This window comes from Pan troglodytes, chromosome 5 (genome assembly GCF_028858775.2).
Source record: "Pan troglodytes isolate AG18354 chromosome 5, NHGRI_mPanTro3-v2.0_pri, whole genome shotgun sequence".
In the NCBI taxonomy this organism is placed as follows: Eukaryota; Metazoa; Chordata; class Mammalia; order Primates; family Hominidae; genus Pan; species Pan troglodytes.
The window spans coordinates 53,153,705-53,180,934 of NC_072403.2; the positions used below are offsets into that span (position 1 = coordinate 53,153,705).

General features: G+C 41.2%; 1 protein-coding gene across 1 annotated transcript in view; it reads right to left on the bottom strand.

The window, feature by feature from the left end:
• TNFRSF21 (TNF receptor superfamily member 21) overlaps window positions 1-27,230 on the bottom strand; it is a 78,594-nt gene that overhangs the window by 45,476 nt on the left and 5,888 nt on the right. The window contains exons 2-3 of the mRNA XM_001145645.7: window positions 9,068-9,719; window positions 7,061-7,555 (exon numbers count right to left, since the gene is read on the bottom strand). Coding sequence (XP_001145645.4) covers window positions 7,061-7,555; window positions 9,068-9,719 — 1,147 coding nt within the window. The remainder of the gene's footprint in view (window positions 1-7,060; window positions 7,556-9,067; window positions 9,720-27,230) is intronic.

The following is a 27,230-nucleotide window of genomic DNA, read 5'->3' on the forward strand; positions in this document are numbered from 1 at the left end:
AATAATCATATCTGGTATGGAGGGAAACCCATCTTCCTAATAAGCTCTTTTAAGGTGGCAGTGTTGCTCCTACCTAAGTACAGTTTTTTGGGGGTTTTTTTGTTTTGTTTTGTTTTGTTTTTTTGAGATGGAGTTTTTCTCTTGTTGCCCAGGCTGAAGTACAGTGGCACGATCTTGGCTCACTGCAACCTCTGCCTCCCGAGTTCCAGTGATTCCCCTGCCTCAGCCTCCTGAGTACCTGGGATTACAGGCGCCCGCCACCACGCCTGGTTAATTTTGTATTTTTAGTAGAGACAGACTTTCGCCAAGTTGGCCAGGCTGGTCTTGAACTACTGACCTCAAATGATCGGCCTGCCTCGGCCTCCAAAGTGCTGGGATTACAGGCGTGAGCCACTGCGCCCAACCCCTAAGTATAGTATTTTAAAGGAGAATGTTTCTTTCTTGCTAGTGGTCATTTCTGTGACTTAATCGGGAAACAAACTGAGACTGCCAGAGAGGAAGGAGGTGATGATGTCAGTGGTGAGGATGATGATGATCCATCCTCTGCATCATCTCCAGCATCTGCACCCTCGTCCTCATCACTGCTATCACTTGTGAACTGTGGACCATGTGGCCAGCAATGTCCCAAGCACTGGGCACACACTCATGTATGTAATCCTCACTACAGCCTGTGTACTATTAGTATCCCTGTATTACACATGAAGAAACTAAAGCACAGAGTGGTTAAGTAACGTGCCCTGGCTCACACAGCTGGTAAGCAAAGGGAAACCAGACTCCAGAGTCTTTGTTCCTAACTACATATTCTAATGCATTTTTTAAAATTTTCTAAGATTATAAACAGAGGCCCAGAGAAGTAAAAGGTCTTAACTGAGAGTACATGACTAGGAAATGGCAAATCCAGAATTTTAGAACCCAGGTTTATGGATGGAATTTCTAGTCTATGATGCTTCTTTCTTACCCAAAAGCTTCATCTCCTTTGCCTCCCTCACTCCCACTTCAGCCCAACCATATTACTCCTACAAGCATCTCATGCTTGTCTGCTAACGCCACGCACAAGGTTAATCCATTTCCACACTAGTTAAACACGAGCACCTAAGCATTTACGAAGCTGCCTTGGCCTTTGAATTAGCAGGGTTCCCTCTCTTGGCACCACCCTGCTCTCCAGTGTCCATGGGCTGATGTGTTTCACTTTGAAATAAGCAAATCAGATGAGGGATGTTAGCAATCTTTTCCTAGTCAGTTTTTGCATATTTTAAAGCAGTGCTATTATGGAAGCTTCCTTTAGCTCTGAAAAATAATTCTTACCATCTATGGCAATTTACTATAAAGAACCCACCTGAAGGTCTCTATGTTTAAATCCCTAACACCAACATCAGTATAAGTCAACAAGAAAAAAACCAATCCAATGTCTTTAAAACAATCTGGCCTTAAAAAGCATATGTAGATTACTTAGTTTATGGATGCTTTACACCAGTGCTATCCAAGAGAACTTTGTATGATGATGGCAATGTCCTTTATCTGTCCTATCCAATATGGTAACCACAAGCTATGTGCGGCTACTGAGTACTTAAGATGTGGCTGGTGCAACTGAGGAACTGAATTTTTAACTTCAGTTAATTTTAGTTTTAAATTAAATAGCTCATGAGGCTAGTGGTTACCATATATGCCAGCTCAGCTCTGGACCACCCCTCCTCAAGCCCTATTCCAGGCACAGGGGACATACAGTAAGACCCAATGTCTTCTCTCTAAGAACTTAGAAGCTATGTGGGGAGACAAACCACATAGCCACAAAGAGTTAAACAGTGACAGATGGCGAGAGCTAAAGGAATGAAGAAATTGTATCTTAGAATCCAGTTCTACAGAATAAGACCTTTGCCCTTTTGCTGTAGAGGATACAAAACAATCTGCTTGAGAAATAATGCCTGCCCCAACTGATTTCATAATCCCTGTTGCAGTTGATTTAAAGGAGATGCTGCCTATCTATGGCATGTGCCTCAAGTAACTACGTGAAGTGGGATCACTGTCTCTATCAAATGCTTACTACAGTGTCTCCTCAAGGCAGAGCACAGAAACTGAGCAGGTTTAAACGAGGTATATCCAATTCCTTCGTCTCTCACCTTTTTTCCCTCACTTTTCTTCACAGTCTGAAGGAAAAAGGAAATATGATCCAAGCCAGAAACTGCCGATGTTTTGTTCCTATTGTCACTTTGCAGAGCTTCTTCATCCATAAGTACTTTCAGGGCAATTCCTACTCCTCACCTGCTTTTCAAACTTCCCCTCTAAATTTCTAGGCCCACTAGTTGCTCAGAACAAGACTTCCTACTTTTTGCAAATAGTTAAAGAGGGAGGAAGAATGGGGGAGAGAAGGATAATAGGAAAGTAGGGAAGGGAGGAAGGAGAGGAAGAAAGAAGGAAAAGGGAAATAGTAACGGCACAAATTAGAAACTGCAATGAGCAAACAGCAATTGGTTTCTGTTCTCAGCTACCCTGTTTTTCAATTGGGACTGGAATACAGTTTTGTAGCCTCCATAGCTATAAGGAAATGAACAAAGTGGCTGTTTGCAGATCATTGGTGACTTTCCTCAGTGCAATGTATGGCCAATTGTATAGGGATTAAATTCTACTATCTTTACTTTTGTTCTTTTGTGACAAAACAGATCAAATAAAAAAATGTTTTCCATGTAACCTCTCAATTAATGTGAATCCACATAAATCCTTAATTTTTAATTAAATTGAAATTTTTGGACCCTCCCCCTCCACTTACCCCATTACATTGAGGTTATACAACAAAAAGAAATACATTTTCAGAAAATGATAAAAGCATGACAAATTGAGTATTAACAATATTCTTATCTGGCTGACACTTCAACCTCTTAACTATATTTTTATATGTAAACATTCTGAAGATACTTCCAATTCCTGTTGCTGAAATAGATACATTACGTGAAATCACAGTCCAGTCCCCAAACATATACCAACATCTACCAAACATAAAACTGCTCTGACTTCAGAAAGGAAGAAAGAGTACAAAATACCACAGCATCTTTATTCTTCCATCTCCTAGCCATGTGAGGCCTCCTCTTATGTTTCCAATACTAGGACTCCATGAAAGTAGGATTGTAGCTTTCTGGAGTTCAGCTTTAAAAACTATAAGTCCATGGTAGACAAAGATGGATGAGTAGAGCTGAATAATAAAAGAGGTTTTTGTTCGCAAGAAAGACAGAAACCAATGGCCTAGCTTCAAAGTTCGGAGGATGTACATGGCATCCAGGAGCATGGCTTGTTCTACTGAGGGTAGGCAGGGATAAGTGAGGTTTTAGAAGACCTCTGATAGAAAACAACCCAAGGCTAAGCCATTTCCTTCCCACCTTATCCTCATGAACAATTCAGTGTGAAATAGACAAGGACCAGGAAAAGATCTTATTATACGGGATTATCTGCTGGCCAGAACTCAATGCAATCAGACTAACAAAGCCCTGTTTCTAGAGGCCTCTCTGAGCACCTGGAATGGCTTTACTAAACAGAACCTCTCTTTGTAATAGGATTTTACCCGGTTGCATGTTTGAGACTAGCAATTTGGAAAGAAAAGACTTTCCTTAGAAAAACACCTTAAATATAAATATCCCAATGCAAAAATCTGAGGAACAAGCCTAAACTATTGGAAGAGATAGTTATGCCTCAATGAAACTACTGTAATTTAGTTTGAAAAGCATATTGCTGAGGTACTGCTTTCACAGACGAGTAGGATCAGGCTTTGTTTGATTTGGCACTTCCATTATTTTTACAAAATAGGATATTGTTTTAAGGACACAGGCATATAGTTTATAAGGTTACCATGGTCATAAGAACGTCTAAGGTCATTATATTAAATTGCTTTCTGCTGCTGGACCAGTTTTTACTCTACAACTTGCTGTGTTCTCAAGAATTTTAAAAACCAGACTGCAAAAGAGAGTTTAAAAATGTAGCTGACCATAATCTATAAATGCAACTACTAAAGGAATGGAGTTGCTTTTGTAATAAAGTGAATAATGAGAGGACAGTTCCAGATATTTAATTATCTATCAGGATGTTCACATGGTTTTCTACTAATTGGGTAAATCTGCAACAGAACAAATATCCTGACTAGCCACTTACAGGGCAGTTTAATGCAATTCTGATCCTAGACTGGATCCTACACTAGAGAAAAAAAAGTATATTTTATCTACCAAGGGCCTTATTGGGTCAACATACAATATTGGCAAATGAAAGGCAAAGGACTGTAACCCTGCTAAATTTATTAAGGCTGAAAACTGTAGTATGTTTTCTGAAGAGAACAGTCTTATTGTCAGGAAATACATGCTAAAGTATCAGGGGATAAAAGGCCAGAAAATAATTAAGAAAAATTATTTTTTCCATGTATGTATGTGTATATATGCACATAATTATATATTATATATTACATGTTATATAATATATAATAAGCTATTCTATAATACATATTTTACAATATAAAATCTATGTGTGATTTTTTTTTTTTTTTTTGGAGATGAAGTCTCACTCTGTGGCCCAGGCCGGAGTGCAGCGGTGCGATCCTGGCTCACTGCAACCTCCGCCTCCCAGGTTCAAGTGATTCTCCTGCCCCAGCCTCCCAAAAAACTGGGACTATAGGCGTGTGCCACCATACCTGGCTAATTATTGTATTTTTAGTAGATACGAGGTTTCGCCATGTTGGCCAGGCGGGTCTCAAACTCCTGACCTCAGGTGATCTGCATGCCTCGGCCTCCCAAAGTGCTGGGATTACAGGCATGAGCCACCACACCCGGGCCAATAGGTGTATTTTTTACGTAGAGAGAGCAAATGATAAAGCAAAAGAGCAATATGTTAATAATAGATAAATGTGGGCAAAGATATGTAGGTATTCTTTGTACTGTTGCTGCAACTTTTCAAAAGTTTGGAATTATGTACAAATAAAAAGATTTTTTTTTTTTTTGATTAAAAGAAGGGGGAATTGAAGCTTTCCCCAGACAGGCTTCCAGTAAATAGTTGTCTTATTCAAGTTTATGCAGGCTTAGTCTGATAAGACCCAAATAGGATGTTTGCCTCTGCCCGACTTTCACTTGACTTTTGACCATTTACATCATAGGTGTCCAATCTTTTGGCTTCCCTGAGCCACACTGGAAGAAGAATCGTCTTGGGCCACATAAAATACACCAACAATAGCTGATAAGCTAAAAAACAAACAAAAAAAGCTGGGCAAGGTGGCTCACACCTGTAATCCCAGCACTTTGGGAGGCCGAGGCAGGCGGATCACCTGAGGTTGGGAGTTCGAGACCAGCCTGACCAACATGGAGAAACCCCATCTCTAGTAAAAATACAAAATTAGCTGGGCATGGTGGTACATGCCTGTAATCCCAGCTACTCAGGAGGCTGAGGCAGGAGAATCGCTTGAACCTGGGAGGTGGAAGTTGTGGTGAGCTGAGATCACACCATTGCACTGCAGCCTGAGCAACAAGAGCTAAATTCTGTCTCAAAAAAAAAAAACAAAAAAAACCCTCAGAAAGTTTATGAATTTGTGTCGGGCTGCATTCAAAGCCAAAGCTGTCCTGGGTCATGGGATGGACAAACTTGATTTACACAAATCAATAAGGGGAAGCAAAATGAGTTGCAAGACTTTTTTAACTTTTTCTAAACGTTTCGTTATAGAAGTGGCATGTACTTAGTACAGACAACTTGGGGAAAGTACAGAAAACTAATGAAGAAAAAAGAAACCCACACATAAATCCCACCACACTGGGGAAAAAAAATTGTCACTTTGGCATATTTCCATTCAGTCTTATTCTCAAGTTTAATGAGAGTTGGGATTATATTCTACAAAGTATGTAGTTTGGTGTTTGTTTTTTTCCTTTAACCTAGTATAAACACTTTCCTGGCTAAAATCAAAAACTTCATAAAATCTTGAATGTCAACATAATATTCCATTCTATGAATATACCATAATTTACTTAGTTTTTCCCTAAAACTGTCCTTCTGTTATTTTCAATTTCTATGAGACATGATGTTGGGTTAAAAGTTTAAGATCTTTGTGCTTATATCTTTGTTTCAGTGTTTCTGATTATACCTTTATGATATATTCACAAGAATGGAATTGCCATGACAAATGGTATAAATATTTGTAAGAGCACAAAAAGCCAAACTGCTTTTTAGAAAAATAGATATGCCCCTTTCTCTTTGAGGGGAGAGGACACACCTGAATGGGGTTATCAAAACTGGGCTGAAGTTTCATTTAGGATTTAAAGAAAGAGAAGTTACTGCACGGTCTGAAAACTGCAGTCTTCAGATCAAACTTAGCTCTGGGACAAGTTCTATAAGCTATTTTTTGCCCTCAAAAGAGGAAAGGCCAAAATATTCCAGCCTGTATTCAACACCTGCTGACTACCAGGAAAGAGATGTAATGCTGAGCCTCAGATGATGACCGACATATTATGCTTCTGGGGTCTACAATCCAAAAGACCATCCTATCCTCCTGATAGACATGGGATCCTAAAATTTTAAGTGGGGAAAATATATATGTGACGAAATTGTTAGGAATCTAAAAGCAAGGTTCTGACTGAAAATGGCAAACTTATGACAAGTTGGGTTTTGTCCCCTTCATTTGCTTCACAGCCTAATCGTATAGCAAAAGCAAGTGCTCCAACAGTCAGGAGTCTCGTCCCATCTGTCCTCAAAAACAACTAGCCTCTTGTTTGGATCAATGTTGCCAAACCTCTCTAAACTCAAATTTCTCATTTGTTAAATGACAAGGTCAAACAAAGTCCCTAGGAGTCACTCAGGTCTCTGATTCCACAACATTCTTCTGTTTTAAAGGTACCAGGGGAAAAGGAGGAAGAGAGATTATTCTCTCTGAATGCATTACTTCTAATGAGACGGTCAATCTCTTTTTCTATAACACGACTAGATCAAGTAGTGTTTGGTCTACAAAGGAGATTCCACAAACTACGCATTCCCATTCCTTCAGAAAACAGGGACTAGGGAAAAAGTGGCAGAGAGATCTGTGAGCAAGGAGAAAAGAGAGAAGGCTCACCATGGCCATTGCAGTAGTAGATCCATTTCTCCCGGTTCTGGGTTGGAGTCATGGATTTCTTCAGCCCTGCCTTTTCCACAATGGCACTGGGATCCTGCCGGGGCCCCTTTTTCAGAGTCCTCGAGCTTTTCCGGATACTGCACACCACAATCACCACAAGCACCAGCAGCAGGAAAAGCACAATCATCCAGGGCAAATGCTCATTGATGTCAAAATGCTTGTGTAGGTTCTGTCTAGGATGTCCCCTCTTGGGGCCCTTGATGGGCGTGCTGGACTTCTCGCCCCCAGTGGCCTCCATGGACGGCAGCAGCTTCAGGATGTGTCTGTGGTGGGGGCCTTGCTGGTGGTTGACTACCTGAAGGTTTGGGAGCGTCTTGTTCACGTCTTCCTTCCCCCTTGCTGAGCTTGTGTTGTCAGGGACTGTCCCTTCCTGGATGCTACTCAGTACCTTTGGTCTAACAGGGGCAGAAGAGTTGGATTCTGTTGAGTTCATGCCTAGAAAAAAGAGTAAGGAGGGGGGAAGAGCTTTTCCATATTTGGGGATCTATACATTCCCTCCTTTCCCTGGTCATCTCCAAGCTAGGCCAGATAATCAAAGATGAGATGACCCTTGGGGCTTAAGAATAAATTGTGTTGCACATTTTCATAAAGACCCTAATGGCACCTTCATGTGGAAAGCAAAAATGGAACTGAACCACTAAACTCACATTCTTACACCAAAACCAAGGGCATCCTTAAGGATCCAACAGCTGAGCTTGACAGCAGCTTCTCCTGTACTTCACATATTGAGCAGGCACATATATGTGCAGAGATCTAATCAATTCTTATTTTGAGTTTTCAGAGAACCAGTTCAAATTTAATTCTTTTGTCCATCTTCCTTCTCCCACCTTTTGACTATTTTATGATGCAGTGGTAAAACTGAGAATATGACTAAGATAAAAAAAAGAATTCAAATGCAAATTTGACTAGTGAAAGACTTGGTGGGACAGGTCAGCAAATAAGAGCATCTGTTATCAAAAGATTAAACAAGATTTGGGCTGGCAGCTTAGCAGACTTCTCTCAGAGAAGTCTCCACAAGTAATTTTCATTAAGAAGTATGAGAGATGGGAATTTTGAGTCCCAAGAGACAGGACTTGGCCTAAGCAAAGCTAGAGTGGCCATCTGAGCTCTTGGAGGCTGTTTCTTCATTTCAACTGGCAATTGTAAGATGGCTGTCTTCACAGGCTTATCATGAAGGCTAAATGTAATCATGCATGAGAGGACACTAGGAGGAATAACTCAAGTTGGTCATCATCTCATGAAAATTACATTAAATCAAAAAGGATTTGAAAATAAAGGATAAATTTTATATTCTGCTTGAGGTTCTGATGGAAAACTTGAATAATTGATATAAGGAGTAAAGTTAAAATCATTTGGAAAAAATAAAGTTATTATTTTCCAGACATGAGTGCTAGTTACCTTCAATCTGATACAAATTTGCTTATTTCCTGAGCTTCTAACTTTCCTACCCATTCTTTGCCCCACCTGGATTCAAAATTCATCTCTCGCTTCCAGATGTAATGGTATTTTCTTCCTTTCTCCCTCTTTCTCTGCTCCTGGCTATGTCTACCTGGGACTGACTCCATGTTGGAAAACTTTTGATCTGGAAGGAACCTTAAACATCTAAATTATTCATTTGTTTGACAAGTTTGAAACTGAGGCCTGAAGAGGTTAAGTAACTTACATAAGGTCACACGCTGTCCTTGTTTCTCTTGGTTCATATTTTATAGCTTGATGTGACCTAGTTTTTAGATATCTGATCTCCCCTAACAGAAAAATTCTGAGTCTACATGTTTCTAGTAAGTCCAAAAAAGCCAGATTTAATTAGCCACCATATGAAGGTCTCTCTCCAAGGGGTGACTTTGGAATACACGAAATGGAGAAAACATCTTTGGTATAAGCCCACTCTTGGTACCTCCACTGGGCTCAAAGCCTTCCTCAAATAAATAATTCATGAGGTTAAGTTACCTTTGGGAACATAAGTGGAGGAAGGGACTTCATGGGTTTCCATGTGCTCAGGGCGTGAAAAGATGGCTGTGCCAGGGGAAGGTGAGGTGGAGCTGGAGAAGGACGGGAGTGTGCCACAGACGTTGTCTGTCTCCTTGGTCCCCGGCTTGATCACCACCAGGTTCTGACTCAGACAGTCTGTGTATGCTTTGCATTTCATCACACTAGAAGGCACATCTGAGAAGGTACCCCGAGCACACTGCTTACACCGCACATCCTCAGTCTCTGTCCCTTTCTTCCGCACACCCCAACCCACAGGACACACCGTATGGGGGGCACAGGTAGCGTTAGACTGGAACATGCCAGGTGGGCAAGTGCATTCTCGGTCAGTCAAGGCAGCACAAGGTAATTTCTCAATCATTGGCCATGGGCATGGCTGACTACAGTCATGGCATTTCTCTATGCCATTCTCATGCCTGGTAAAGGTCCCCACAGGGCAACTGCTGCAGACGCGCAGGCTTGTGTTGGTACAATGCTCAGAGACATAGGTTCCTGCTGGACACTTGTCACAGGTTAGCACCTGGCCGGTGGCACGGTCAACATGGCGGTATGTGCCAATGAGATTCGAGGCCTTTTGTTCTGGCTGAGCTGTGGTGGTGCTAAGGAATCCAAGCTGAAAGAAACAGAAGGGGAGGGAAAGGAACAAAAACCAAGAAGATGTTACATAGGAGCAGAGCAGAAAAGGGCCAACAATTCCAGCACCACCATCATCATTCCTGTTAAAGATCCGACCAGGACTGCATCCTCTTGACAGCATGCTGCAACACAGTAGAACGAGAGAAACTGTGAAGACTTGGATCCCACCCTACAGCTTGGTCTACTGGCTGTGATGCTTTGGTTTCATTGCCTGACCTTTGCCTCAGCTTCCTTTTTTTCCATTTGTAAAATGAAACTGAGAATGCATCTCAAATTGATTATAAAAATCAGTTGAGAATATGTATGTGAAAACACTTTGTAGCTGAGATTTAAAATGTTATATACGGCTGGGCGCACTGGCTCACACCTGTAATTTTTGCATTTGCAAAATTTGCAATCTGCAAAATTTGCCTTACATCACACCTGTAATTTTTGCACACCTGCATTTTTAGAGGCTAAGGCACGCAGATCACCTGAGGTCAGGTGTTCGAGACCAGCCTGGCTGACATGGTGAAACCCCGTCTCTACGAAAAATAAGAAATTAACTAGGCTTGGTGGTGCATGTCTGTAATCCCAGCTACTCAGGAGACTGAGGCATGATAATCGCTTGAACCCAGGAGGTGGAGGTTGCAATGAGCCAAGATCACACCATTGCACTCCAGCCTGGGTGACAAGAGTGAAACTCTGTCTCAAAAAAAAAAAAAGAAAAGAAAAGAAAAATTGTATACTAGTCAAAATCCAAATGCAACAAGAAAATAACTTGCTGACTTTTTAACATTGGGTATTTTATTCATTTAAGGATAAGGGAACTAATTTAAAAAAAAACTTGCCCTGTTCTTGTCTTTAGAAGATGTATTTTAATAAAAAATGTACTCTTTCTATTTAAGAATTATTTATCACAGATTTGTAAAATACTTTGTTTAGCTTAGTTCTATATTATAAAACTGAAATGGTAACTAAACCTGTAAGAAATCAGTTGAAATTTACATTTCAAATTTATACACATATTTTGTGGCTCAAGTCATGTATGCTACTCTTATAACTGACAAAGGGGTGGACAGAATATGTAAAGGACTCCTAGAAAATCAACACAAGATAAAAATGGGTGAAAAACTTGAGCAGGCATTTTATAAAAGTGAATATTCAAATAGCCAATAAAGGACAAAAACGTAAAACTTCATTATTAATTAAGGAAATGCATATTAAAACCATATTGAAATAGTACTATATACTCCAGAATGGCTAAAGTTAAAAAGACTATCTGATAAAATTAAGTCTTGGTGAGTATGAGAAGCAACTGGAATTCTCATACATTTCTGATAAAGGTATAAATTGCAACATACACTTTGAAAGCTGGTTGGTACTCTTTACAGAAGTTGAAAATGTATATGCTATGACCCAGAAATCCTACTAGTATATACACACATGCCTAATGGAAATGTGTATATATGTGCACCAGAAGGTATGCAACAGTGCTTATAGCAAAACTATTTAAAACATTCCCAAGGTGGAAACAGCACACGTTTGTTGGCAGAAAGGATAAATAATTGTCATTTGGTCATATAATGCATTATACAACAATGAAAATGAACTAATACAGCTCCACATAGTAACATGGATAAATCTTACAAACGTAATGTTGAGTAAAGGAAGTCAGGCACAAAATGTACACATTGTATCATTCCAACTGCTTGTTTGAAAACAGAGCTAATCTCTGTGTTACACTGCTTTGGAGAGTGGAGAGAAGGTACAGTGATTAGAGGAGGGCATGAGGGGTGAGTTCTAGGGTGTTGGCAATGCTCCATAACTTGATCTGGATGCTGGTTACTGGAGTGTGTTTGCTTTGTCACAGATCGTTGAGCTGTACACATAAAATCTGTATACCCTTTTTAGTGTCTCTAAGTAAATAAATAAATAAAAATAAAGTGGTAGAAGCAAACATAAAAAAAAAAAGAAAAAGAAAAAGAAAATAACTTGCTGAATAGTTCTCTTCCTTTCCCCAACCCCAATGTTAAGCTGCCATTTCATGATGCTAGGACAAGGCAACTGGGAACCAGGAAGGCATGCATTCAAGCTGCCAGTTCCATGCACCAGATTGCCTGCTTGGCATTACCTGATAGTCATGGCATGATTTTTTCAGACGCTTTGCCTACATGAAGCTAAACTTTTATTTATTTGTCAAAACAGAGGCGGGCCCTTGGCATTTTTGTAATGTGCTTTAAACAACAGAGTGGATGCTTTTAGATTCACACCCTGTTTGCTCAGCCTTTGAAGACCATAGCTATGAAAGCATGGGCCTGCAGCCACCCAGGAGAGGAAGCACAAAGCTAGACCCAGCAAGAGGGAGTCAACAGGCACTTAGGGGAAAGGAAATTATATTCATGGGACTAAATCCTGAGGTCCTTCTGAGAAGAGATTGGGGGAGAATAAGAATATTAAGAGAAAGTTTTTCTGCATTAATGAATATTGAGAAGTTCCAACAGTTTTCACTATCCTTTATGAAATGCACAAAGTTTATGTGTCAAGGAAATAATGGCTGCCTCAAACTACCAGCTACTCAGCAGGGCAAATTCCTTCTAAATTGGCTGCTATACCAGTGACTAAGAGAATAAATCAAGAATTTTTTTCATAGTGATCAGAGTTTGTCTTTTTAGCACCTTGACACTTAATTCAAGGTTCAGTTCTCTCCCACCCCAAAATTTAACTATTTGAATCAAAAGCATTTCCCTGAAGTCCCTTCCCCTATCCCAGAGCTGCCCATCTAGTTAAATGACAATACAGAAAACAAATTTTCAGCTTATGAGGGTATATTCATTTTTTCTGTCGAGACCCTCCCCCAACAAAAAAAGGACAGTTGTTGATTCTTTTGTTAAGAAACCTAACCTCATCTTAGAACCTGGAAAAAACCTCCTGCTTGATGATAAATTCTGTAATGTCTTCCCTTATCCCTTCTGACTTTACCTTTCATTTTCTTGTTCCTTCTATTTGAAAATAAGCCTCAGACACCTTTTTCTGAGCACAGCAGATGCACTGGATAAAAGGACCCATCCTGTGGAACCCAAGTTACATTTGTCAAGAATACCAGCCGGGCACAATGGCTCATGCCTGTAATCCCAGAACTTTGGAAGGCCAAGGTGGGCAGGTCATTTGAGGTCAGGAGTTCAAGACCAGCTTGGTCAACATGGTGAAATCCCGTCTCTACTAAAAATACAAAAATTAGCCAGATGTGGTGGCACATGCCTGTAATCCCAGCTACTTGGGAGGCAGAGGTGGGAGAATTGCTTGAGCCTGGGAGGCGGAGGTTGCAGTGAGCCGAGACTGCGCCACTTTACTCCACCCTGGGCGACAGAGTGAGACTCCATCTCAAAAAAAAAGAAAAAGAAACAAAAGAATATCAACGACAGGATTAGACCCTATCTCCCTACTAAACACCCAACCCAAGAGATTGCAAAAGTGGCTCTGCTCTGTACTTCCTGGCATGTCTACATACAAAAGCAGTTTTAGACAGCTGCAGTGTTCTGAAAGTTTGAAAGCTGTATTAGTAACCCAAGTGGCAGGGTGTTACACTTCAATTAAGAAAGAAGAGAACTGAACCCAAGATCTGGGCAGGGAGGGGTGGTCGGCGATGAATATCACTCTGATGTGCTGTGTGATCTAAGTCAGCCTCCCTACCTGTGTGGGAGGATGGGCAGTCAGACACACCCACACACACACTCACAAGGGTGGCTCTGCAGAATGAGCACAGGAGGTCATGAATAGCAAGTATGTGTGGATTTGGGTGTGGAGTTGGGGTAGGCTTCCTACAGCTTTCTATACTTCCCCCGAAATATGCACTTCTAAATCTAAAGTAAAACCAAAAAGGTTTTCCTAGCTATACATAAAACCCACCTCCAAACCCCACAGTCCCAACACTCTTTCTCAGACTGTAAGTGGATTTTAGAGCTCTTTGTTCATTTGGAATAACAGATCAAGTTTCTAATTAAAGCAAAACTCGGCCCTGTTTAAACTGTATCATACTGGGTAACCCACTTTAGACAATGTGTCTCTAAAAAAGGACCTTTAAATTACCTCATACAACAAGAGACAATTCCAGCTCCCGCAAGCAGAGCCAACAAACAATGATCCCTCCACAGTCGGGCCCAGGCTGAACACTAGAAATGAGATTTAGCAAAAACTAGACACTATGAATTCATTGGACAAATAATTATAGAAGACCTAATAGGTGTGTGCAAGACAGCATGCCATGGGCTGAGGATAGAACCTTGAGAACTCTATTCCAGCCCTTATGAAGTTTACATTCTAGGCTGGGATGAACAAAAAAAGAATACACCAGTAATTACTCAATTAGAATTGAGATCACTGCTGAGAAAGAGAAATACAGAATCCTATGAGAGGGAATTGAACAGGTGCTTCCTAGCTCAGGGAAGTTAGAGAAACATTTTGTCATCACTCTTAAGGATGGAGAGGCAGAAATTAACTCCAGGCAAGAAGCAGTGAAAGGGGGTTAGGCAGAGGGAACACCAGATCAAAAGTGTAAAGCAGAAGGAAGCTCAGCACAGGAACTAAAAAGCTTGTGGCTCTATCTCAAGATGCAACAGAGTGGCCACAGTTACATCTGAAGAGGCTCCATGTGCTGATCTTAATTCAAAATGCAATGAGAAGTCATTAAATGTTTACATGATAGGTTGGGGGAGAAGGCATATAATTGCACCTGTGAATCAAAAAGCTGTCTGCTTCAGAGCAGAGGGTGAAAAGGGTATGCGGGAGAGTAGACGAGAAAACCCAGTTAAAGGGTGAAAACCAACATGGAAGGTGGTGGTGACTCGGACTAGGGTGGCGGATGCGGAAATGGAGAGAAGGTGACAGATTTGAGGGCTCAGGTCAGCTGAATTTGGTGAATGATTACTTACGGAAGGGGACAGAGGAAGAAATCAGTGGTTTTCAAATAGGACTTAAGAGAGCACTGGACAGAACACAGCTCTCAGGATGCTCCTTGGACCAGGGAGGGATGGGAGGTAGGCTCCAAGCCCCCCATCTCTGCCTAAACCAAGCATCTCCACTTTACCAATTTGCTAATGGCTTTCCAAGTAAGAATTCATTTGCAGGAGGGATTTTTCCTAAAACAAGTCTGAAAATCACTGAACTAGAGGGACTTCGAAGGCCTCTTCCAATTCTGAAGTAAACAGTTAACCCAATCTGTGCTACAAAGCTGGAGGGACTGCTCCATGGGCTCTTTCGCCTGAGTGAAACCCTGCTGAGAGGAAGAGTTGGCAACATCCCTTTCTCTTTACAGAGACTCAGATGGCACCTGAGAAAAGCCATTTTCCTAAGGCCTTTTAGTCAACTCATGATCTAAAACTAGGGCTTTTGCCACTCGCCTGGTGGCAGCCCTCTGATTTCTAAGAAAATTAAAACACTGTAGAAATCATTCCCAGTGATGATCTGGGAGTGAAACAATGAGTAATGGGGGTGAGGTGGACCCCATTCAAAAGTGGCATTTAAGAATGGTTTCTGTATAACACAACAACAAGGTGAGATGCCACCCAAAGCTAATGCTAGGAAAACACCTGAATCAGGGGACACAGTCATTGAAAACTGCAAGAGAGTGGGAGCCAGAATATCTGACGCCGAGTCCTACCTGGTCAAGATCCTTAATTCCTTCATTTGTACAGAGTTGGATAAACTAGATCGGAGGCTCACCAAAGCCTCAGGTCTCAAAGGCAGCATCAAAATTACCTGGGGAGCTTTTTAAAAAAAAATCACACCCTGGCCCCATCATCTGGATCACTGTGGGTCTGCAGTGGGGCCAGGAATTTATTTGGTTTTAGCTTTGGTTCATTTTCTTTTTAAGCTTTCCAAGTGATTCTGATGCCCATCCAAGTTTTGGACACCCTGAACTAAGGGCTCTAATCTTCTCTGATTCTGAGACACATTTTGGAGACTGCCCAATCGCACTTCTGCACCACTCTCTCAGCCTCTTAACCAATCTGGCACTTTTAATTGTTTTAATGTTGCCCTGTATTAATTAGTATTTTTTATGATGAAAATAAACATTCATGTAATAATTCTAACAATTAGGAACTATAAAGTAAAACATTTAAGTCTCTGCTCAAATCCACTCATTCCCAGAGAGACTCACTGTGAATTTTGGTGCACATCTTTCCAGACCCTTTTCTGAGCATTCACACATAATACATACATACATGCATGCACACCTTAAATTGGCTGTTCCCATTGATTTTTGTTTTGTTTTGTCTTACATATCCAAAGGGGACTGTCCATACATAGCGTTCTGTGATTTGCTTTTGTTCATCTTCTAACACTGCATCACTAAAATTTGCAAGTTGGACTAGGTTGTGTTCACCTCTAACCCTCTAAGTGTTTACAATTATTTCTGTCAAGCTCCACCTTCCCTGTAAAGCCTTTAAAACTATTCCCAGACACCCAGATTCCAAGTAGATGAGTGAACTCTTCATCATATTTCCTGTTTCTGTTCATCATATTGGTGCCTAATTACATATTGTCTTGTGATGTTTGCTGATGGCCACTTAAGTGTATATACTTATCTTCCCATAATGATTATAAGCAGCTCAAGGCCAGGGACGACCACATAGATTGCATTTCCTCCCTTGCACAAGTACCTCAATAATGAAGATCGTGGGAATAAGAAGCAAAGCATTCTCCAAACCAGGGGTCAGCAAACTAAATCCCACATTCCAATTGTTTTTATAAACACGTTTATTGGAATTCAGCCCTTCATGTAGGTATTGACTATGGCTGCTTTCATGCTACAGCAGCAGAGTTGGATAGTTCCAAAAGACACCTTATGGCCTGCAAACTTAAAATATTATCCAGCCCTTTACAGAATACACTATATATACTACATGCTGGATAATATACTATCCAGCCTTTTACAGAGAAAGTCTGTCAACACCTGCACAGGGCAGTCAAAAGAAATGTCAAAAAATACAGAGAGCAGAAGCTCACTCACAAGAAATCGTCAGACCTCTGAAAGTTTAGCAACGAGTACTGAGATATTGGCTTCCTTTCTTGACACCCACTCCAACTCACACTCCAAATCTCATCCTTTCATCCTCTGCTTAAAACTCTCAATCACTTCCCACATGACTTAGGATGAAAGGCAAAGTCTTTAACAAAGATAGGACTTTCTCTGGAATGCCATCCCTGACCACCTCTCCACTAATAAAAACAGGTTTCACAAGATCCCCTCATTCCCATTTTTTCCCCCAGTATGGCTACCACAATACTGTATTTACCCATTTTTCTGTTTAGCATGTCTTCCCCTGTGAATCACAAGCTCCATGTGGACAAGGATCAGGTCTGTTTCACTTACTGGTGCTATCCATGCCCTCAAGGACCCAACTCATGGTAATGTCTGACAAGTGTTAGTTGAATAAATGAATGAATGGACTTACAGACCATAAATAATTAGAACCAACATATTAGAAGTGGTGGCAGAGGAGGTTGCTAAAGATGAGTGCACAGGTTTTTCGTTTTGTTTTGTTTTGAGATGGAGTCTTGCTCTGTCGCCAGGCTGGGGTGCAGTGGTATGATCTCAGCTCACTGCAACCTCCGCCTCCTGGGTTCAAGCGATTCCCCTGCCTCAGCCTCCTGAGTAGCTGGGACTACAGGGGCGCGCCACCACGCCCGGCTAATTTTTTGTATTTTAGTAGAGACAGGGTTTCACCATGTTGGCAGGGTGGTCTCCATCTCCTGACCTCGTGATCCGCCTGCCTCAGCCTTCCAAAGTGCTGGGATTACAGGCGTGAGCCAACGCGCCCGGCTGCACACAGGTTTAAAAGCGAGCAGGAGAAAACCCAAAGCCTCCACAATGTAGCCACAATAACTCAAGAGATAAAGCAGTCTGGCCTTATACCCTTCAGTACAAGGGCAGATACTTCATTTCATCTCCAAAGACCCTGAGGACATCACTCTGTTTTAACAGAACTACAAATGGCTTACAAGAATTACACTCTGCAGGGTGCTTAAGGTGACAAGCAAATGTATCAAAGAGTTAAAAAATTCCCTCCTCATTTCTTTCTTTTTTTTTGAGGGGGGCCAGGGGTTCTCACTATGTTGCCCAGGCTGATCTCAAACTCCTGGCCTCAAGCATTCCTGCCACCTCAGCCCCCAAAAGTGCTGGAATTATAGGCATGAGCCACTGTGCCCAGCCTCCCCTCTTATTTCTTTAAAAAAAGATGATACTAACTTGGTGATTAGAATTATAAGCAGCATAATAAGATTATCCTCCAGAACTTATCTATGCACCATCCTAGTTTAAACTTTAGTTATGTGGAAAATTTCACTTATCCAAGACATTTATTTCACCAACAATGGATAAATGTGGCAAATATCCCAAACTGTACAGGATTTATGAGCACTATAAATGCCTACTGAATGATTAAAAGGTAAACCCAGAACAACACAAATTTCAAAAGAGGGAGGAGGTAGCTCTAAATAATCAACAGTAGAAACTCCCTGGGTCTCAGCATTCACCCTGGTGAGCCACACCACACCTCTCCTGTTGTCACTTCTATTCTAGGACACAGACATGGGCCTGACTAAGGACAAGAAGCACTCAGATTTGCAAAGACATGTCAGAATGTTGATGCCTATTTATTCCTTAACAATTCTTACTCCATGACCTCATCCTTCAAACAACGTATTTTTGTCATTCTTGTTCCCTATCAAATTCTAATTTTTAGCGGAAAATGAGCAAAGTCAAGGTGGAAATAAACTTTTTTTCTATTCATAAAGGGCAGGCAGAGAGACTGCCTATGAGTTTGTTGTAGAATTTTTCAATGCTGCATAAAACTAATATTTTGAAGAGGAAGCCCGTTACCGTAGAGATGATAATGCAACCAAGTTATTCCTGAGATGGTGAATCTAAAATATGATAACAGATGATCTAAAGGCAAAAGCCAGGCAGAGCTGGACCTTCCAGAATTTCTGATCATTTTATTTTGAGCATCACATTAAATGTGTAATATCAAGACACTGGCTGTTTAGAATTCTGTAGATTTGAAGCGGGGAAAAAGGAATGCACAAAGAGGAAAGCTTCAAGGACAGAGCTTCCACAAATCACAGACAGAACTGTTCCCAGTTATGTTATACAAATTTGGTCAATTCTTGCATTTCCTACTATCCTCTCCGATTTAAAAAAAAAAAAAAGTCTTCTGTTGCTAAGGCAAAAGCAGGGACCATTTTTAAAGCTGGCGAATATAGAGGATGCCAAGGCTAGAATGTGCTGACTGCAGGACTGGAAGGAGGCAAGCTCAGGGGACACTGGAAAAAGGAAAAGCCATGTGAGACTTAACTCAGGTGCTGTTTTCCCTGGAATCTGCAATGCAGGAGCGTGTACACTCAGCAGCACTCAGTCCTGGGGCCACAGAACCTCATCTCCTTCCGTGTCCTTAGAAATAACTATTTCTAAGACTTCTGCATACATGAAGAAGCCAAGAGTAGGCTACCCATTTATTTAGTCACTAAGCAGTAAATGAATTGGCATTCCATGAAAGACAGGAGGAAAGATGCAGAAGGAATGTTACTCTGTGCTCACTAAGGATTTAAAGAAAAGCATGTGAACCAAGGCAAAACCAATGACTCTGGCCAGTGCAGCAACTCCAGCATAAAAGCACGCATAAACAAAACCTATTAATATTTTAGCCTATAGTGTGCTGAGCAGCCCAGATCTACCAGGTACTAGCTAGGTGTGATACTGTGATATAATAAATATATATATTTGGTCTCTGTCCCTGGTTTCTGGTGCACAATTCCTAAAACCTTAAAATCTCCAGCCATAATAGTGTCTTTTGTATGCTAATGAGATGATTGTCGGCTGGGGGCTGCTAGGTAGCTTCTGGATAGGGGCTGGTCATAAGAATGACCAAGGTATGATGGAAGGGTTGGGACTTTCAACCCCACCTCCAACCTCAGGGAAGGGGAGAAGGGCTGAACGTTGAATCACCAATGGCCAGTGATATAATCAATCATGTCTAAGTAATGAAGTCTCCATAAAAGCCCAAAAGGACTGGGGTTTGGAGAGCTTCTGGACAGCTGAACACCTGGAGATTCCTGGAGGATGAGGATGGGCATGGAAGCTGCATGCCCCTTCCCACACACCTTGCCCTATGCATTTCCTCCATCTGGCTGTTCATTTGTATCCTTTATTATATCTTTTATCAAGAAACTGGAGCTGGGTGTGGTGGTACACGCCTGTAGTCCCAGCTACTCAAGAGGCTGAGTAAGTAAAATGTTTCCCTGAGTTCTGTGAGCCGCTCTTGCAAATTAATCAAACCTGAGGAAGGGGTTGTGGGAACCTTGATTTACAGTGGGTCAGGCCGAAGCACAGGCAAAATAACCTGCGGCTTATGCTTGACATCAGATATTGGGGGCAGTCCCCTGGGACTGAGTCTTTAAACTGTGGGATCCAACACTACTTCCGGGTAGATAGGTCAGAACTGAATTGAACTAGAGGGCACTCAGTTGGTGTCCGCTGGAGAATTTGGTGTCAAAGATGTTGTGTTGAGCCTTGTGTGCGAGTAGAAAAACACGTTGGTTTTTTTTAATCCTTAATTCTGGGTGGCCTTGGCAAATGGCTCACTTCTGTGTCTCTGCCTCCTCATTAGTATAAAGGAGTTAATTAGCAATACCTACTCTTCAAAGACTGTTTTGAGAATTAATTGTTAATACAGATAAAGCAGGCAAAATGTGTCTGACACATAGTAAGCATTCCATAAATGTTATCTTAATTATCACTCCCACCAACTTAACAATGTACTATATTTTAACAATCTTTTAGTTTTTTACTTTTATTTTTCAAATTTTCTAATGAGTGATGGAAAATCCTTTCTCTTTTTACTTTTTTTTTTTTTTTTTTGAGTTTTTTGAGACGAAGTCTCGCTCTGTCACCCAGGCTGGATTGCAGTGGCACGATCCGGGCTCACTCCAACTTCTCCCTCCTGGGTTCATGCAATTCAAGTGCCTCAGCCTCCCCAGTAGCTGGGATTACAGGCGTGTGCCACCATGCCCAGCTAATTTTTATATTTTTAGTAGAGACGGGACTTCACCATATTGACCAGGCTGGTCTTGAACTCCTGGCCTCAAGTGATCCGCCTGCCTTAGCCTCCCAAAATGCTGGCATCACAGATGTAAGCCACCGCACCTGGCCAAGACAATCTTTTAAAACACCCCAATTAAAACGCAAGTATTCAATTCCTGAGAAGTGTATCAAAGACTTCAGATTTTTAAAAGCTATAATCCTGAAACAAACCATCCTGGACTTAGAGCAAACAACGAAACAAAAAATACAGACTGCACAGTAAAGAGTTAAAAGAGAAACGTGGGCCCACTAGCATTTTCAAAACATTTAAAATTAAAACTTGGTATATAGCAAATGAGAAAACACAAGAGAGCAGAAGGGATTTACTATTAATAAGTACATTAGATAACTGGGGCAGAATTTAAGTAAGCATTTCCCACAGTGAGTTTCCCTGATCTAGTCCCATGAGATATTAATGATTCTACCGTCTTAAAAGAGTGAGCATGGGAGGGCAAGGGGAGAGGATTGCTTGAGCCCAGGAGCTTGAGACCAGTCTGGCAACATAGGCAGACCCTGTCACTACAAAAAATTAAAAAAAAAAAAAAAGGAATCAGGTATAGTGGTGTTCCAGCTACTCAGGAGGCTGAGTGAGGTAGGAGGATCACTCGAGCCCAGGAGGTTGAGGCTACAGTGAGCTGCGATCACATGACTGAACTCCAGCCTGGGTGACAGAGCAAGACCCTGTCCCAAATTAAAATAAATAAATAAAAATTTAAAAAGAGTGAGTAAGCTCCAGCACCTGCCTGTTTCTGTATTGCTCACAAGCTAAGAATGGTTTTTACATTTTAAATAGTTTTTAAAAAATCAAACAAATAATCATATTTTGTGACATATAACAATTATATGACAATCAAATTGTAGTGTCCACAAATAAAGCTTTATTGGAACACAGCCACACCCAACCTCTTAGGTATTGCCTAGGGCTGCTCTCACTATTCAAACACAGAATTAAGTAGTTAGAGCAGAAACCACATGACCCATAAAGCTGAAAATATATACTATCTGGCCTTTCACAGACAAAGTTTACCAGCCCCTGGTCTAAAAGTTTAGAAAGTGCTCCTGATTAGAATCTTCTCTCAGAAAGGCACAATTAATATTAACCTATTGAGGGCTCCAGCAGGCCCTGCAGGACAGCTGCCAGAAATGGTGACTTAGTTGAACCTAGCACTCCCCAAACATATTTGACCATAAAACTCTTTCCTCATGCAATGAGTATTGCTATCTTGCAGAACATACTAATGTAGTTCTTACCACAAATATGACACTAAAGTCCGAAAAGTCAACAAACCCAATATTTAAAACATCACATAGAAAATTCAAAGTTATCAGAATAGTTCATTGAAAAGGATCAACTTCTGTTAAAATGAACAGCACCAACAAAATGAAAATATTCTCAGACACAAAATATTCTCAGACACAAACAAAGAAAAAGGTTTAAAAATATAAATCTCAGCTGGGTGCAGTGGCTCACACCTGTAATCCCAACACTTTGGGAGGCCGAGGCAGGAGGATCACTTGAGGTCAGGAGTTTGAGACCAGCCAACATGGCCAACATGGTGAAACCCCGCCTCTACTAAAAATACAAAAATTATCCAGGCAGGGTGGTGCACGCTGTAATCCCAGCTACTCAGGAGGCTGAGGGAGGAAAATCGCTTGAACCTGGGAGGAAGAGGTTGCAGTGAGCTGAGATCACGCCACCTGCACACCAGCCTGGGGAACAGAGCGAGACTCTGTCTCAAAAATAAAAACATAAATCTCAACTTTTATGTTATTAAATATAATAATATTACAAGTAGAATGTAAAATAAAACTAAAAATGTATATAAAGAATTCATGCAAATGTGGCTAACGTAACTCCTCAATAGTTATGACAGAGGGCTACATAAGTACATAATTACAAAGGTGATCATCCTATGGATAAATGTTTGATATCCCTAGGAGCTATTGAAATTCAAATTTGCACCCAAGGACCCTGACATATCTATATTAAAGCAGCATAAATAAATTAAAATTATAAACTCCAATATTGGCAGGCTTGTGGGCTAGAAAGCACATTTATAGGTGGCTGGTGGCATTCTAAATTAATTCAGTTCTTCTGGACTACAGTCTGGCAAATTCAGTTCTTCTGGACTACAGTCTGGCAAATTCAGTTCTTCTGGACTACAATCTGGCAATGTGCAGCAAAAGCCATAAAACTGTTCATTTATTTCCTTTGACCCAGCAATTCCACTTTGAGGAACACACCTTGGGGAAACAACCAAAAAGGAAAAAGAGCAACTGGTTTATACAGAGACAACTTCATTAGTGCTGCTTGCAGTGGAAGACCAAAGAGACAGCAAGCCAAGCATCCAACAACAGTAGAATGGCTCAACAGAGTGCCAACTGGAGGGGATAGTGCTATTAAAAAGTGGCAGCCATAAAGGCTTGAACTGACGTGAATCACAGGCACCTCAAAATTACTCAATACGCATCCAAACTTAAGGCCTCTCAGTTTCACCCGCTGCTCCCCAAGCCTTCCCTTTCAAAGGGAACCTAGGAATCAACCTTGATCACTGCTTTCAATATCACCTGCTCCTTCCTATCTCGCCATCAGCAAATCTCTCCAAAATTTCTATCTAGTAATCCCCATCTTCATTGTCACTGCTCTAGCACCATCATCTCTGCCCTGAATTACTGTAAAATGTGCTAACTGGCCTCCAGCTTCTATGCTCCCCTTCTCTAATCCATTCTCCACAGAGCTGCCAGTGAGTTTTTATTTTTTTTAATTGCATTCAAGTCATAGTATTACCCTGCTTCCCACTGCACTCTGAGTGATGTCCTGATCCCTTAAAGGATCCTGTATGATATGGCCCCTGCCTGCCTTTTCAAGCTCGATCCATTGTCCCCATTCACTGAGCAGCAACCACCGTAATCTTTCTATTCTCTGAACATGTAGGCTGTTTCCTCCCTCTGGGCCATCCCACATACTGTTCCTTCCTCCTGGCATACTCTTCCTTCTGTTCTTTAAAAGGCTGGTTCTCATTAAGCATCACCCCTTTTACGACGTCCAAGAAGGAAAGCCCATGAATAGTTATTCATATCATATACCCAAAGTCTAGCAATGCCTGACATTTAATAGATGCCCCATAAATTTTATTAAACGGATAAAATATAAATATATCTCTGTAAGATAACAGAAAATAGCTGCACTAAGAAAAGCAGAACACAAGCAGGTACATACACATTAGTTTTAACTATACATAAATACTATAAACAAAGGGAATTGAATTGAAATGACACATAAAGAGAATTCTACACCCACTAGGTTCTTCTAGTCTGACAACTTACATAAGTTTAAATTGTTCTTTCTTAATAACTCATCTATCCTTCAGTTGTTGTTCAAAGTACTGAGATGTAATGCTAGCTCCAACTACCCTCTAACTTGACTAGAATGAATGAACAGTTAGTTTAAATCAAGATCCTTCTGAAATTCATTAATCATTTATTGCTTAACTGTTATGTGTCAGGACATTGAGCCAGAAACACAATGATGAAGAGCATATTGTCTTTGAGAAGCTGAAAAACAATATTAGCCCTGAGCTTTTCAAATGAGGAAACACACACTAACCTTGTCTATTTTGTTATTTTTCCTTGACCAGGTCTGCAAGGTTTAAACCCAAGAGGAGAGAGGAGTCATGGACTTCTACACATAAAGGAATAGCAAAGATTGAATCATGATGTAGTTAGGATGTATGTCCTCTCCAAATCTCATGCTGACATGTGATCCACAATGTTGGAGGTGGAGTCTTACGGGAGGTGTTTGGGTCATGAGGTGGATCTGTCATGAACGGCTTGGCCTTGTCCCATTGGTGATAACTGAGTTCTCTGTTAATTCCTACCAGAGCTGGTTGCTTAAAGAGCCTAGCACTTCCTTCCCTCTCTCTTGCTCCCTCTCTCACCATGTGACACACCAGCCGCCCTTCCGTTCTGCCATGACTAAAAGCTTCCTGAGGCCTTACCAGAAAAGCCAAACAGATGCTAAATCCATGCTTCTTGTACAGCCTGCAGAACCATGAGTGAAATAAACCTCTTTTCTTTATAAATGACCCAGTCTTGGGTATTCCTTTATAGCATCGCAAAACGGATTAACAAAAATATCCAGCTAAATTATTCTGGGGACCTGTTACCATTTGCCTTGGAATCTCTTTCTTCCTTCCCAACACCCCCACCTCTCCTAATCCTGGGCAAGCTGACCCGGCCGTATATAGGATGAAATCAAACAATGGTCTTGTCCCAAAGGTTATTTGGGAGACCAGAATTCCAACCTGTTTTCCAGGACAAATGATTAAATAATTTCCTCTCACCCTTTGCCTTTTCCTAGTTTACTCAGTCTCTACAACCTACGAAGCGATGTTTAAAAGCTTACTTAAGCGAGTGCTACCAGTCAGTATGATAAACCACACACAAACACATGACCTCTGACACCCCTCAAATCACGGAGTTAAACCGGTTTCTAAGAGACCTGAAATGAAAGGTGAAAAAAGGAAATACTAACAACAGATGGTACAAGCCCGTGCACTTATCCTATACAAATAAACTAGGCTGACAGCAAAGAAAACCCTAAAAGGTCCTCAAGTTCTCAGGATAAGTGAGTTGAAACTACATTGCTAAGCAGAACCCATGTCACACCGTTACTCACTAAACAAATATTTTTCAAAATGACCCAAGTAGCAGGAAAGCAAAGGATCCATTCCCTATTTATAACATTTCAATTTGCAGGAGTATCTTTCCATCTTAGCGATGGCACCCTTGCCCGTCAGAGTCACACCATAGGAAAATGCTTACCAATGACTGCACACCCTTCCCTTTCAATCCACACACAGGTTGCTCTCAGTTTATAACCAGCAGTTTTAGCTAAACTTCCAAGCACCATCGTGGAGCAGAACTGCTCATTAAATTTCTGGAAAGAGAATGTTCAACTCTTGGGTAAAGTCATTCTCTTTACAGAAAACAAAATTCTGGTAAATTAAGGTGACCTCTCTCCTACCAACAACTTGCAGAAAAAGCAGTGTGCACAAAGCCACACTGACCTAGATTTAAACCCTCTCTCCAGCAGTTGCCAACTGCATGACCATAAGATTTCTCAAACTCCATTCCCTTATCTGTAAAATGGGGCTAATGCTACTACCCCATAGACTTGTCAGATGTACTGAGATCATTTGCAGAAGGTATTCAACACAATGTCAAAGATAAGTACTCAATAAATAAGAGGCAGTGATAGCAATATCAGTGATTAATATTAACACCCACTTGCTTATTCCTCCCCTCTGGGCTTTCAGAGCTGAAGCCCTATTGAATCCACAGCTGCTCTCATTTGATTCCAGGACTCATGGACTCACTCCTCTCCACTCTCCTAAATCCATTAAGCTCATGTTCCTTTTCCCAAAACAGATAGATTTGCAAGGGCACCAAGCAACAGAACCACACAGCAGTACTGACAGCAGACGAACAAATAGAAAAGTATATAAAGATTAGATAATGAGCCTTGCTATGACTTAGCTTACTAAGTGCCCCCCTTACTTTTCTTGTTTTTATTTTTGTGTAGCACAAAGTCTTAGGTATAATTTTTAAATATGAAGCCACAGGGCAACGTCCTGATCCCCACCCACACCCTGCTCAGTCCCACACCTGCCTGAGATCTCTTTGAGGGCAACTTTCCCACCACTGCACACATCTGTCATCTCCAAAGCCAGGATACTGACAAGAAAATCTTCTGGTGGCCTTTAGCACCTCTCAAGAACAGTGAGATCACTATTGCTCACTGATCTCACTGAGATCACTATTGCTTACTATTGCTTTGAGTCAACAGCCTAAGTATCAGTGAACCCCACCTCTGTACAGCCCTCAGTCCTGCCTGTACTCACTGATATCTGCCAGGTTCCTCCCAGGTTATAACCTCTACCCAAGCTCCTCTCCTCTTGGATTCAGGCTAGAAATGAAGGTGGTAAGAAAGCTGGGTGGCAGCATGCAAGCCAATTTAGGATTCCCATTTTATTTTTTGGTATTTGACAAACACAAACACTGGGGCAAGGCCAGTATTTATTCATGATCTCGCCCCTATCCTAAATAATCAAAGCTCAGCAGCTGTTGCTGCTACAGCCACAAGGCCCAGCCTTCTGCTAATGCTAAATGAGGATTCAACTTTGGGAACCAAATTGATTCCTATTATGGCTCCCATTGTCATTCTGTCAAACAGACATATCTTTGCCTAATGGTCCACACTGAGTCAGCTCCAAGTGATCACTGGACACATGCCCAAAGCTCTGAGATAACCTGGGCTCTTCTTGTCACAGAAGAGAAGCACCTGAGTTTGCCAAGAAGTTGCTG